This window comes from Vombatus ursinus, unplaced genomic scaffold, assembly GCF_900497805.2.
Source record: "Vombatus ursinus unplaced genomic scaffold, bare-nosed wombat genome assembly UNPS02008996.1, whole genome shotgun sequence".
NCBI lineage: Eukaryota > Metazoa > Chordata > Mammalia > Diprotodontia > Vombatidae > Vombatus > Vombatus ursinus.
Window position 1 is genome coordinate 12,614,814 of NW_020948774.1, and position 14,417 is coordinate 12,629,230.

The 14,417-nt window shown below is 36.2% G+C and overlaps 1 protein-coding gene across 1 annotated transcript in view; it reads left to right on the plus strand.

Moving 5' to 3' along the window:
* The first annotated feature begins 1,265 nt into the window (after positions 1-1,265).
* LOC114034436 (heparan sulfate glucosamine 3-O-sulfotransferase 3B1-like) overlaps positions 1,266-14,417 on the plus strand; it is a 39,824-nt gene continuing 26,672 nt past the window's right edge. The window contains exon 1 of the mRNA XM_027850115.1: positions 1,266-1,789. Coding sequence (XP_027705916.1) covers positions 1,266-1,789 — 524 coding nt within the window. The remainder of the gene's footprint in view (positions 1,790-14,417) is intronic.

A 14,417-nucleotide genomic window follows, 5' to 3' on the forward strand; every position in this document is an offset into this window, starting at 1 on the left:
TTGTTTTCATTCACTTGATTCCTTTCCCAACCCCCAGCCTTCATCGCTCACAATTTCGGGGACTGATACCACGGTTTTGCAAGGAGATCCATGCCCTCACAAAGAGTCGAACTAAAAAATACACTTTCTAAGTTGACGGCGATTCTCCGTGGAATCCGTAGGATTTCCGTCGAATACTCACGAACCTAGCTGCTGGTTCCCAGCCTTGAACCATTGATTTTCGAGTAGTTAGGTTCGGGTATAGGTTTCTTAGGCTTTTTTCATCCTATCCAAGATCCTTCTCTAGTTCTCAGTTTACCCTTTCCTTTTTTTTTCCTTTACCCACTTCAGTTGCACCGGGACGTCGGAACTTAGTAAGTGCCTGGGAGAGGAGGCCGGAACGGGGTAAGATTCTATTCAGCCTTTCTCCTCGGATTAGCCTAAGGAACGGCGAGGGAGCTAGGGGGAATGGACTGATTCTGCCAGATTTCTCCCAAAGCTCCAACCTCAGTCGCGCCTGTTCTGCACTCCCCTCCATCTCTGTCTTCCGCCTCCTCCCTAACCCCTAAACACACTTCGTTCCTGTCACTGGTGTAGTTTTTCTCCCAGAGCAGTCTCCCTGCCCTAGGCCAATGGCATTCTCATTTTTCTCAGTTGACCGCCTGCTCTCACCACACCCCCAATTCCAGAAAGCTGGTTGGTTGTTACTTCCTCTATAAACTATTTGTATTTGCTAGTCACACTAATTTCCTGGTAGGTTGATAGACCTTTCAATCAGGGAAGGTGTGGCCCCGCCTACCTTTACTTCTATTACCTCCTCTCTTTCTGAGTTACTCTCCCCTTTTACTTCATCTGCTGGCTACCCGAAGCATCAGACTGAATCAGTAAACTGCGAGGATTTTTCAAGTAAGCTTCTTGCTTGCGCAAGCTTGCCCGGTCAGCGGTGGGCAGTAGCTACAGCTTAAGAGTTCTGAAGTATTCTGGGAACACAGTTTTTAACAAAAACTACTTTTTGTAAGTAGTCCACTTGGCTCCTTAGCCCCAGTCACAATTTGCTTGGCTTCAACTTCGAAGGCGCTTTTCCTTTCTCACCAAAATGTCAAGAGAAGCTGAAGCTATGGCTTTCGCCACTCGGGGAAGAGTCGTATTAGGGGCTGCGGCAGCTCCGAAGCTTTAAAGCCCGTCATTTAGTAGGTGTTTGCAAGTGCTTAAGAAAGGAGTAGTGAAAGTAGCTAAGGGAGTGCATCCCGCTGAGCCATGCCCCTCTCAGTGTGCATAAGCAGCGTATGTGCCTAAGCGACAGCAGCTTTTGCCTCAATGACACCAGTCCTTTGCTGTCTTTGCTGCCTCAGGTGAGAAGAAAACTAGTACTGTTGTTCACCATGCTGTGCTTCTGGCTTTATATGTTCTACTCTTGTTCAGATTCCTGTGCTTCAGTGAGGGGCCTAGTGCTGCCGGGCACAGCGCCCCGCTTGCCAGCAGAGTACCAAGCCTCTATCACATCTGCTTTGGCTTCAGACGCTATAAGCTCCAAGATACTCTTTGGGTTGCCACAGGCTCCTTCAACTGTAGCCAAGGTTGAGAGACAGGAGGAAACAGGCAGAGCACTTGCTGATTCCGCCAGTCCTATCTCTAGCTTCTTCAGTGGTTCCGCCAACAAGAAACTGCCGCAGGCAATCATCATAGGGGTGAAGAAGGGTGGCACCAGGGCGCTCCTGGAGTTCCTACGGGTGCACCCTGACGTGCGTGCAGTGGGTGCCGAACCTCACTTCTTTGACCGCAGCTACGACAAGGGGCTCACCTGGTACAGGTAACTCAGACTTCCGAACTCAATGGGGGAGGAGGGCAGTAAGTAGAATAGTATCGGATTGGGGTGGGGAAAAGGAGATTGACTTCCTAAGGGCATTGCAGACCCTTCTTCTCCCCAAACGGAATGATTAGGCTCGATAGGTGACCAGAGAGGTGCAGTTCTTTGTCAGAGCAGAACGCTATTCATATTGCACTAACTGCAGATATGCTGGCGGTGTGTTCTCCAGGCACACAGTCCTTCCCCTTCCCTTTCCTCCCTCCTCATGCCAGAAAGAAACCTTTCAGTGTAGCTGATAATTCTGCCACTGTATTTCAGTGTGGACAGCCAGTACCCTCTTTCAAGAAACCAGAAAAAGGTATCTTGCTGGTAAATTGGTAGAATCAGAATTTCAAACCCGGACAACATTTAATAGAGCATTCTCTCCGCCTAGAGACACTTCAGCAGGAAAACTCTACAGAACGCTGCAAAGTTTGCCCCTTTTCACAATATTAATTTCACAGGTAAACACATTAAAAAACAAACCTCTAACTGAAGGAGAGAGGGAACGATACTTCTGCAGTCACGAAGTTGGAATGAACAGCAAGCTCGCGAACTTGGTGCGTCATAACATTTTATAGCTGGAGTAGTGGAGTAATTATTCCAACTGTTCCATTAAAATCGTTATTTATTCCTGACCTGGGAGTTTCGGAGGTCCCCCTGGAGTATAATGGGATGTACCTGCCCCAGACCAGATTTCGGAATTCGAAAGATCTAAACATCTGACTCAACAGATGCTGTGGAACCTGCAGAGGGCGTATGCTTAATAATTTGGGTTTGGTGGTGTTGTTTTAAGATAGTTCTTCTGACAATCTCTGAAGGGGTTTTGAACCCGCTTTCCTTCAGCCGGGAATCCTGGGTGTTGTTTCTCTCTGACTCACGGTGGGCTATGGGTAGCTGCCGCCTCTTCTTGCAGGCTAGAGCTGAGACTATTCGAAACAGCTCAGCACGTACCTGTGTGGAGCGGTGCTGGTCTCTGTTGGACAAATCGGCTCACTGCAGCCGAGGGCTCTTCACACAAGGAAAACGAATTTAATCTCTCTGTGGGCTGCTTTGAACTAGTTCACAAAACAATGAAGCTGAAGAACATAAACCCACTGGTAAGCAATTTATGAGCATTCTTTTCTAAACATTTTTGTGGGAACTCAATAAACAACTTCTTGGTCGTTGGTGGATTAAGAAACATTTGTCGGGTGGTGCACAACCATAAGCACAGTCCTCGACTTTCAGGCTCCTGGGGCAGAAGAAATCTGGGTGAACTTTGCATGATTTAGCCGACAGACAGCCTAGTTCACCTGAAGCGACTGCTGCCGTATATCGTCTCCCCACTCCTCTCGTCCCCTGGCTTCGCTAACCTGTGTTTCAGGCCTCCTCGAGTAGGTTCTAGATTAGTGAAGTCCCAGATGGGTCCCCACCAACTGAACTCAGCCTTTTCGTGGAGGCTTGGTTTGCAAAGCAAGGAGATGAATAGTGGGACAAATGAAGCTGTCTGTCTGACTACACCCAGATTTCTTGATCCCTTGAATTTCACCACCTTGTCCTACTGTCTCGCCTCCCTCCTTCCATTCATCCTGATTCTAGCGGAAGAGAGGGCCCCATTTCTAGAGACTGTGTTCTCTGCTTTTCTGGTTGTATACTGAACTGCATCCAAGTTCTCCCACTGTTACAACTTGTCCCCAGTTTTCACTACTGCACAGTTCCAAAAACAAAAGAGAACGGAACAATTTAAATCCGTCACCCCTCAGATCCTTTCCCCTACGACTCCTCTCCTCCATTTCCCTGAAGCCCTGGGGCGGGGGGGGGGGGGGAGAGGGGGAAGTAGAGGAGAATATGAGAAAGACAGGAGCATAAATGTAAAGATTGTGGAGCTGACCCTAAGGATTAAAATCCCCTTTTCCCGTTTTCCCCATTTACTTTACTTTCTTTGTTACTTTCATCCAAAAAAAAAAAAAGCAACCATGGTTGAATGTCTCCAAAGTCCCAAGTTTCTTATGGAAATAAAAGAAAGGAACCTTTCCAACAAATTTCCCGGCAGCAATTGTCAGCCTCCTGTGGGGTTAACATTACAAGCCAGTCAAGGACTTATCTTTGAAATCTAAAGTTTAGATTTTGTGTGCAAGAATTAGCAGAACAGCGACCAAAAGCTTGGTATTTTAGAGGTTATAGAGACCACTGACGTAGGAATGAAATTCCTTGGATAAACATTCACGAAATTTCTAAAAGTGTGGTTGCAAAATTTGCCAGTCTGAGTATTTCCTTTAAGTCTGGTCTGAAAAATAATAAATATTTAATGTAAGAAAGAAAGAAAAAAACCCTCGTACCCTGTGCAGTCCCGAGCAAAATCGAGCCACGGGTAATCATCTCATCTCTTTATTCACATTCTCTGAATATCAACCTCAGTTTAATCCGTTGTCAAGAAGCATATATACTGGTATATGCTTGTACAAGTATACACTTGTATGTTTGTAATTATTGGTTTCTTGCACCAGCTACTTTACCGGGTGGCTGGCAGTGGTCAACAATCTATCTGTTGACCTACGCCTATTTCCTTTACCTTCCTTCTCCAACCCTAGAATCTCACCGGTTTTCCACTTTCCCAGCCCGAACCTGCAAGTAAACTCTTTGCCTACAAAGGGGAGAAAATCCTTGCCCAAAAGGGGACCATCGGAAGTATTTGAAGCCACGAGCGCCCTTTTATGTATTGTTAACTGTAATATACTGAAGTTCGAGTAAATAGTATACATAATCTGTTTGTATTAATGAAGATCTGATTCAGGAAACAAAACTTTAGAGGAAGTCTCCCTCTCAACGTTTAGGGTATAAATACGGACATGTGAAAAGTTTTCAAACTTCAACACAGATCTGAAATTCCGTGAACTTTGTGCAAAAGGGCGGGGGTGGGGGGTGGGTGGAGATGCCACTACTGCTTCTTTGCTCCCCACCGCATAACCCCAGCTTGGCAATTTTTATTTCTAGCTCATGAGTTCATTAGTTCAGCAGACTTCATCTAACAATTATTATTCTACTCAAGATCAAAGTGCGTTGAGAGGCATACAAGAAAATTTTAACATTCTTCTGAAACTACTACACAAAACTAAAGAGCAAAAATGCCAGTGATGAGGAACATGCATTGTGGGGTGATTTCTGCTGAAAGAACAGTATTAGAAGAACATTGCCTTTCATGCTATAGAATTGTGCCCAAAATGTAAATGAAAATAGAACCTTTTCAGTTCGATACGTGCACCCTTACTACATCTTCACACAATTCTGTCTTTTAGTTGATTTTTAAATTTTAAGTTACATCTAAGATAGTCTATTTTTGTTTGAAATCAATTGACATTTAAATACACATTTTTGTTGACTACATTCCTTCATTGTTATCTTTGCCTAGATCGCCGTGGGAAGTTAACTTTTTTTTTTTTTTTTTTGGTGAGGCAATTGGGGTTAAGTGACTTGCCAGGGTCACCCACCTAGTAAGTGTATTATGTCTGAGGCCGAATTTGAACTCAGGTCCTCCTGACTCAGAAGCTTATCTACTGCGCCACTTAGCTGCCCCGAAGTTAACATCTTTTAAATAAAAATAAATAGTGCCCAATCAGAATAGGAATTTTGCTTAAAGGCAAGCAATGATGCCATTAGCCCCAATTAGCTCTTACTTTAATAGTTGTAGTCTTAGGTTCTACCTCCTACCCTGATCCTTTCGCTTGAAGTTTTGCCGCAGTTCGGAATCATCTAATTATATTTATCGAAACCCATCGGATTGAAGGAAAGTTGTTTTTTGTTTTTTAATTATGTACACGTGTGGGTTATCCAGTTATCCAGTTGGTTATCCAGAAAACAGTCACTATTTGAAAATGTTGTCATAAAAAGACATCACAACTTAAAAAAAAAAGAGAGAAGGAATGTTCATTTGGTAAAAATGTGGGATAAACTATGGAAGGGGCAGTCTTCCCGTGGCCAAAAAAAAAAAAAAAAGTTTTAGGTGCTGAGAAAAAAGCTAAGCCTTGATTTACATTATGTTTGTGAGAAGTGTTAGGAGACAGTGAATGCCTGGAATAGCTAGTTAAATAGATTTTATGAACAATTGCAATGGTAGAATTAGAAAAGTAGTGGTATACATTATGTTGAGTTTAATAATGGTGCCTCCCGTCATAATGCAGCACTATTAAACAAAGCTCATCAAGATGTGTGTTTGGAGGCTTCCCTGCCCCCCCCCTCCTTCTATTTGGCTTGGATTTGTGACCCTATCTGTTGATTCAGGATTATTTTGAACGGCAGGTAGGTGGCGCAGTGGATAGAGCACCGGCCCTGAAGTCGGGAGGATCTGAGTTCAAATGTGACCTCAGGCCAAACACTTGACACTAGCTGTGTGACTCTGGGAAAGTCACTTAACCCCAATTGCCTAAAAAATAAAGAAACAGGATCATTTTAAAAAACAAACGATAAAGATAGTCCATCTGCCACAGAAGTAAAATTTCTATTTAGATTCTTTTGTTTTTACCTACTAAGTTGATTATCTTCAACTAAAAAAAAGTAACTGATTATGATATCTTTTTTTGGGAAGTGCACTTTAATTTTCAATCACAATAATATTCTGTGAGAAGTCTGGTGTCTTTCAATAGTCTTTATAATGTGCATATGTGGAGAAAGGAAAAATTCTCACATCATTCACTGAATATTTTTATCATTAATTAGATAAGTACATATTGAATTATTTTCAATTAGCCACATAAAGTCCTCAGTACTTTTTCTTCCATCTTTCATCTAGCCTTGCATCAGTGAAGCATTTTGTTTCTGAATTGACAATTAGAATTTATATAATGGTGTGTTTCAAGATAACAGCTTTTAATGAATGTTAATGATTTTGAGTACTGTTTGAGAATCAAATTGTCCAAATATACTCTGATAATTTTTGATACCACCCAGGATCATATGTTAGAATTCATAGTGTCAATCTCCCCTTCTTTACCAATTTTTAGCAGTAAAAAATCTATAACAAGGCTGAAGTTCTATAACAGTATGGGTGAAGTAATTGAAACCTGTTATTGCTTCCATATGAAAAAAACTGACTTTATTTTTTTAAATAGTTCTGAATTTTTGTGTAGTTGAAATAGTGGGTATTTTTAACATATTTATATCTTCCTTTTATTCACTTTCTCTAATATCAATCTCTAGAATCTGTTTGCAACTAAAATGATAATTAAATCATTCTTTAGCTTCATTTCTCTCCATAAAACAATTAAAATCATCTAGTCATAAAGTGACAAAATTTCTTTCTCCATCATAAAGACTATTAAAGTACAGAAATTTACATATGAGCATATTTATATTTTCAGTTTACCCTTTTTAAGGTCAGGATGTGTATGTCAAGTTAAGATGAAGTGACCACTTTTTAAACTTCTTAGAATTCAATTAATCATCAATTGATATCAATCCTATCCTAAATTTAAAATCAGCATTCAATATGCTCAGCAGAAAAAAAACCCTTTAATTCTATAAGTAATATTTTAACAAGTCTCCTTAAAATTAAATTTTAAAAAGTAATATACAAAGAATTTCACCTGAAAAAGTAATAGCTGAAAATAGCAAGCTATCTTCTATCTCTTAATTTCATTACACATTGATAAAACTGTATTTCCTTTTCTTCCTTGATGACTTCTAAAATCCAGTTTGCAGACTATCCTACTTCATTCATTAAGGGGAATGCAAGATTTAATTTGAAGTAATTAGCACTTTGCCAAGTTCGGAATTTCAACTAAATATGCAACTCACTTCCCAGCTTCTGAGAGAAGATAAAAAAAAATCTACATTTATTTATATGTAGGCATTTGAAATAAAAACCAATATGTGACAAAGCAGAAGAGCTGTCACGATTTATTAGAAAGATAGAGTGTAGCACGTGTTGAACTTTGTTTTTAATAAAATGGTAGAATCTTTTGTAAGTTTGGAAGGAAATATTGCATACATCAGCCAAATCATGTATTTTCCTACATATAATTCCTACATTCTTATTTTCTTATGTATTCTAATACATTTCCTACTTTGAATTAATGAAATAGGCAACATTTAATAGCAAATTATTTGTTTTAGGAGAGGAAAATCCTAAAGTGCATGCCTTAAGTGATGCATAGTAACTGTGAAATGATAAGCACTTTAAAAATTGAATTTAAAGTTTTCATTTATTTCAATACATTTTTAAAAGACATCTGTTCATATTTTTTTTATGGAGTTCTTTCTATATTTGAATGAGAAAACTCTCTCTGACACTTTTTTTATCCTTAATAATAGAGGTGGCGTTTACTAAAAGTTTTGTAACTAAAATATCAGTATCTGTGGATCACTTTTCAGTATATTAATTTTTTGTAGACTAGTTGTCTCTGCTTTATGAAGGGGAAGCTTAAATTAACATTCCCATTAGAGGTAGTATAATGCATTGTTCTTCCACTCTGAATAGAGAAAATATGCTTAAAGCAGATAAAATTATAACAGAGGTAAAACATGGAGGAGGGGAGGTAGGTGAAATATTTGATGATCCTGCTAAAACAAGTTTCACATATACATAATGCATGAATTTTAAAAATTAAATCTATTTTTGGATAAAATACAGTTCTTGCTGGTACTTAAATTGCTTTTGTTTTTTTTTAAAAAGGTTATTTAGATTGGAGATAGTATGGGAGAGGCTTTCATATAATGTACATCTGCATATATTTTATTTTGGAGTAGGGTAGAAAAGTAGGGCTAAGCTGAGAGCATTAGTGAATACTGATTTTAAGTACTTTATCACTTTATTACATTTTAGGGAAAATTTCACCTTGTGAGAATCAGTCATAATAATAATACCAGGATAATAAAAATATAATTTATTGCATCCAAAACATGGGTGATTGGATATCACTTAATAGATGATCAATAAATTTTATCATTCACTTTTCTTTATAGACTTTTCTTTTGCACTTGCCTCCTACTTAGAATAGCTATATTAATTTACTTTTGCTGATATCTTAAATATCTCTTTTGAGGGTAATAATAAATATGATGAACTAATAAGCTATAAAAAAGTTGCTTCAGTGTCTCTGAGTCAATAGTTGCAGCAGTGCCACTATATTATTCAGGCTTATAAAAAGAGGTTTATTATCTGGGAATGTATTTAGAGTTTGGTATCAATAAGCATTTTAAGACATAATATTACATGGAAGAATTCTCCCTTCTCTCATGGTGACTTTAAGTTGATAAAAATCTGTAATTACCACATTTTATTCTGATAAATTTATCTCATTATTTTAATATAGTTTTGTTAGATCAACAAACTTTTAGAAAGGTTAACCTCTATCCTAAAATTTAATTGTATTTCAAAGTGAGAAAAGTCTTGGTAACAAGACTTTTTTCAGAGTTTTAAAAAAAATCAGTTGACTACTATAGGTACAGTTTGGTGGGCATGACCCATACTGAAACTATATTACTTCCAAATGTTTTTTTAAATTATTATTTAGCATCATTAAACTTGCACAGAAACCTGATTATTATTAGTATCTCTCTCTCTCTCTCTCTTTCTCTCTCTCTCTCTCTCTCTCTGTATGTGTAAAACAACTAAGAAACGCATAATGTAGGATAAGGACTTGGGAAAAAAACATGAAAGAGTAGACAAAAGAATAAAAGAGAACCAGTTGGAAGATTTCTCACACACAGAGAACATGACATGATTTCATATATTGGAGAAAACACCTTTTTTATTTTCCTACTCATAAAGTTCTAGAGGCAAAAGTATCCAGCATGGTTCAAAACAAGGCTCATACTTGGATACATGTTCATTTTTAGTACTTCTTGATTATATTCAGGTTTCAATAGACCTGAATTGTAATGCTGTGGAGTTTTGAAGGAAATGGTTTTCCAAACTAGACTGGGACCTTGTTATCAGTCAGCAAGGTCCTTATGTTTGAATGGAATCATTTCATTCAATCTGGAGAGAGTTGAGCAGTTCAGACAGATGGCTAAGATTATTTGTCTTTGGGGAACAGGAGACTGTCTTAGTTTTCCACTCTGTTTCAAGAATGTTGTCTGATATGACTGACATATGAACTCCACACTTTGCTTAAAGGAACTACATTGTTTGCCATGATCAGATTTCACAGCCTCACCTGTTAAGCTGAGCTTTCCAAAGTTATCCCTACTTGGGACTGATTTACTTGAGTTCTGGTATTATTTAGAATGATATTTTCTTTTTGATATCAGCAATTTGATTGTCTCCTTGTTTTTATTTTTTTCATCAGGGTAGCTGTTTCTTCTATTAGTTTAAAAAGAAACTCACATCCTAGTTGTATTTATCATTTTGTTTTCATTTAATAAATAACTTGTTTGATTTTTCAGAACTTCAAATTTGGTTTTAGTTAAAATTTTTATTTGCTGCTTTTTAAATTGCATGCCAAATTTGTTATCTGTTCTTTCTCTCTTCTATGAGTGAAGGAATGTAGACATATAAAATTTCCCTTAAAGATTGCTTTGGTTGCATCTAAAAAAAATTGGTATATTGTCTATCATTTTCCTTGAAGAAATTAGATTTGTTTCTATGATTTGTTCTTTCACTCATAAATTGTTTAGAATCAAATTAGTTTCTAATTGATTTTTAATCCCAAAGACCTCTTATTAAATATAATTTTTATTGCTTTGTTGTCAGTAAAGCATGTGTTTGGTAGTTCTTTTCTGTATTTGTCTGTAACTTTTTAAGCCCTGGTAAATAGTTATTTTTGTAAAGGTGCCATACTCAGCTGAGGAACTTTTATATCCTCTCTCTTCCTATTCAGTAATCATCAGAGATCTATTGGATTTAAGTTATCTAAGACTCCATTCAAATCCTTAACTTCATTTTTGTTTCTCTTTTTGTTAGATTTATCTAGGTCTAGAAGGGGGTATATTTGTATCTCCTACTATTATTACTTTTAATCTCAATTTCTCCCTGTAATTTGTTTAACTTTTTCTTTTCTTTTTCTTTAAGTATTTAGATGTTATATCATTTAGGGCAGCTAGGTGGTATAGGATAGAGTACTAGGCCTGAAGTCAAGAAGACTTATCTTCTTGAGCTATGTGACCCTGGGCAAGTCACTTAACCTTGTTTGCCTCAGTTCCTCATCTGGAAAATTAATTGGAGATGGAAATGGGAAACCACTCCAGTATCTCTGCCAAGAAAAACCCAAATGGGGTCACGAAGAGTAAGACAAGACTGAAACAACTGAGCAACAACAGGTATTTAATGTTAGTATTGACTTATTATTGATGGTGTTTTTAAGCATTATGTCGTTTCTCTCTAGCTTATTAATATTCCTTTCATGACCCACCATCATCAGATGGGGTTTGTTTTCCATATGACTTATCTCTCATTGATCTTTGCATTCCTTTTAACTCCATCTTTCTCTTCCTGTCCCCATCTAGTTCTTTGTTGGGATGAAAACATTTTAAAATAGGTTCTTTTTTATTTTATATCCCCATACATTTCCTTGATGCCCTTCCTCCTACTCTTGCCAGAGCAATATCCCAAAAACAAATAATATTTTTAAAGGCACAAAAAAGAAAATCAGCATAGTTGATTAATAAATTGAAAAAGTCTGAAAATGTGCAATATACCTCAAGTGTGGACCTCACATGTTTGCAAAAGGTTGTCAATCAGTCAGGTAGCATTTATTAAGCACTTATTTATTAAGCATTTATTATCATGTGTTATGTACCAGGCACTTACTTTTTATATTTCTTCTTTGGAGGTCTACTTATTCTTTATAATTTTACAACTTTTTTTTTTTTGATTTGTGGATGTGGACAGTTGTTCTTCCTGTTTACATTGTTGTAACCATGTGTATTGTTTTTTTAGTTGTGCTCACTTACTCTGCATCAATTCATATAGACCTTTCTACATCATTTCTTAAAGCACAGTAACATTCCATCACAATAGTTTGTTTAGTTATTTGTTTATAGTCCAATTATTTGCTATCACAAAGAGTGCAGCTACAAATATTTTGGTGTGTATATGAGGACTTTATTTCTTATCAATGGCCTTCTTGATGTATAAGCCTAGTAGTAAAATTACTGAATCAAAGGGTATGAAAATGATAGTCACCCTATTTACATAAATCCTGATTGCTTTCTAAAATGGTTGTATTGATTCACAATGCACTAGTGAGCCTAATTTTCTGCAACCTTTCTGCATTTATTATTATCATTTATTTTTTCCATTTGTTTTCATCTTTGCCAATTTATAAAATATAAAGTGAAATCTCAGGATTGGTTTTTTTTTTAAATCTACATATCACTTTTTTATTAATGATTTAGAGAAGAGATGTCAAACTCACTGCCCAGAGGCTGCACGCTGCCCACAAAATTCCCAAATGCAGCCCAAACCAGATTAAAATATACTTGGGAAATATTTGAGAAAATAAATAAAAATACAATACAACATAGATTATGCTAATTGTGGTTTTCTAGATCAATATGCAGCGTATAGGATCTGTTTCTACTTGAGTTTGACAACTCTCATTTAGCACATTTGTTAATATAAATATAAATAGTTTGCAATTCTTCTTTTGAAAACTGTTCAAATCCTTTAATGATTTACCCATTGGTAAATTGGCTTTTGTGGGTGTACACACACGTATATACATGAATGTATGTATAGTTGCACAAATATGTACATGTATGTGTTGTGCATCTACAGAAAATATATGCATACATGTATACATATGTGTTATGTGCCTGCATTTGTACATAAGGTTTATATGTGTGTGTACATATATATATTTTAAAATTCTATCTATCTATCTACATATCTATCTATGTCTTGGATTTCAAGCACTGATCAGAGAAATTTTATATAGAGATTTTTAGAAATAAATCAACCATTTCCTTTCTTTCCTAGGTATATTAATTTTGTTTGTTCAGGAGCTTTTCAGTTTCATGTAATCAAAGTTATCTGTTTTGTCTTTTATAATTGCATCTATCCCTTGTTTTGTTTTGAATACATCTGTTACCTATAGCTGTGAAAGGTATATGATCTGCTTTTCTTCCAATTTTTAAAAAGTGTGATCTTTAATATTAAGGTCACATATCAATTTAGAATATATTATAGAATGTAGTATAAGGTATTGACCTATGCTTAATTTCTGTTAGACTGCATCACAGTTTTTCCATAACCCCTTTAATATTTGTAATTTTCCTTTTTTAAAAATCAACTTTGCAATCTGATTGGTCTTATGTGGTACCTTAGAGTTGTTTAATTATTCTTATCTCAAATTACTGGTTTAAAACATTTTTCATATGGTCACTGATAGTTTGACTTTCTTCCTCTGAAAACTGCCTAGTCATGTATTTAGACAAATTATCAATTGTGGAATAGCTCTTATTCTTATAAAGTTGAATCAGTTCTCTATTTATCTTACAAATGAGACCTTTATCAGAAAAACTTGCAAAATTTCCCTGTATTTCCCCACTTCTCTTCTAATTTTAGCTTCACTGGTTTTGTTTATGCAAAAACTTTCTTATGTAATCAAAACTGTCCATTTTACCTCCTGTGAACCTCCTAATCTCTTGTTTGGGTATGAACTTTTGCCCTGTCTACAGATATGACAGGTAATTTTTTTCCCATGCTACTGTAATTTGTTTATGAGGTTGTGCTGTATGTGTAAATCATGTATCTATTTAGATCTTATCTTGGTATACTTTATGAAATGTTGCTTTATACCTAGTTTCTTCCAGACTGCATTTCAATTTTCCCAACAGTTTTTATCTAACAGTAAGTTCTTGCCTAATAACTGGGATCTTTGGCTTTCTCAAACAATAGGCTACTGTTCTCTTTTGCTTCTGTATATTATGTGTTCAACTGATCAATCTTTCAATTTTTTACCCAGTAACAAACTGTTTTAATGATTATGGGTTTGTAATGTAATTTGAGATCTGATACTGCCAGTCCCCCTCTCTTTTTTCAGTAATTGCTTTGATTTTCTTTTTAAAAATTTTGCCTTTTTTCCATGCAATTTTATTTCATGTTCAATTTCAGATTCTCTCCCTCCCTCACTGCTCCACTACCCATTGAGAAAGCAGTTCACAACTCCACAAAATTGTGCATTAATGTCCCGATTTTTCCACATTCCCTCCAGCATTTATCATTTTCCTTATCTGTCATATCTTAGCCAATCTGATAATTGTAAGGTGATACTTCAGAGTTGTTTTAATTTGCATTTCTCAAATCAATAGTGATTTAGAGTATTTATTCATATGACTATAGAGAATTTTGATTTCTTCTTCTGAAAACTACCTGTTCATATCTTTTTTGTAAATTTAATTCAAATATATATGTGAAATAAGGTTTTTATCAGAAAAACTTGCTGTAAAATTTTTGACCAGTTTCCTGATTTCCTTTTACTTTAAGCTGGAGTGGTTTTCTTTATGCAAAAACTTTTAAATTTCACATAATAAAATTTATCCATTATACTTTCCATTATCCTCTTTATATCTTGTTTGGTCACAAACTTTTCCCTTATCTAAGATCATAAAATTTTCTATGCTCTCCTAGTTTGCTTATCATATCATCCTTTCTGTCAAAATCATGTATCCA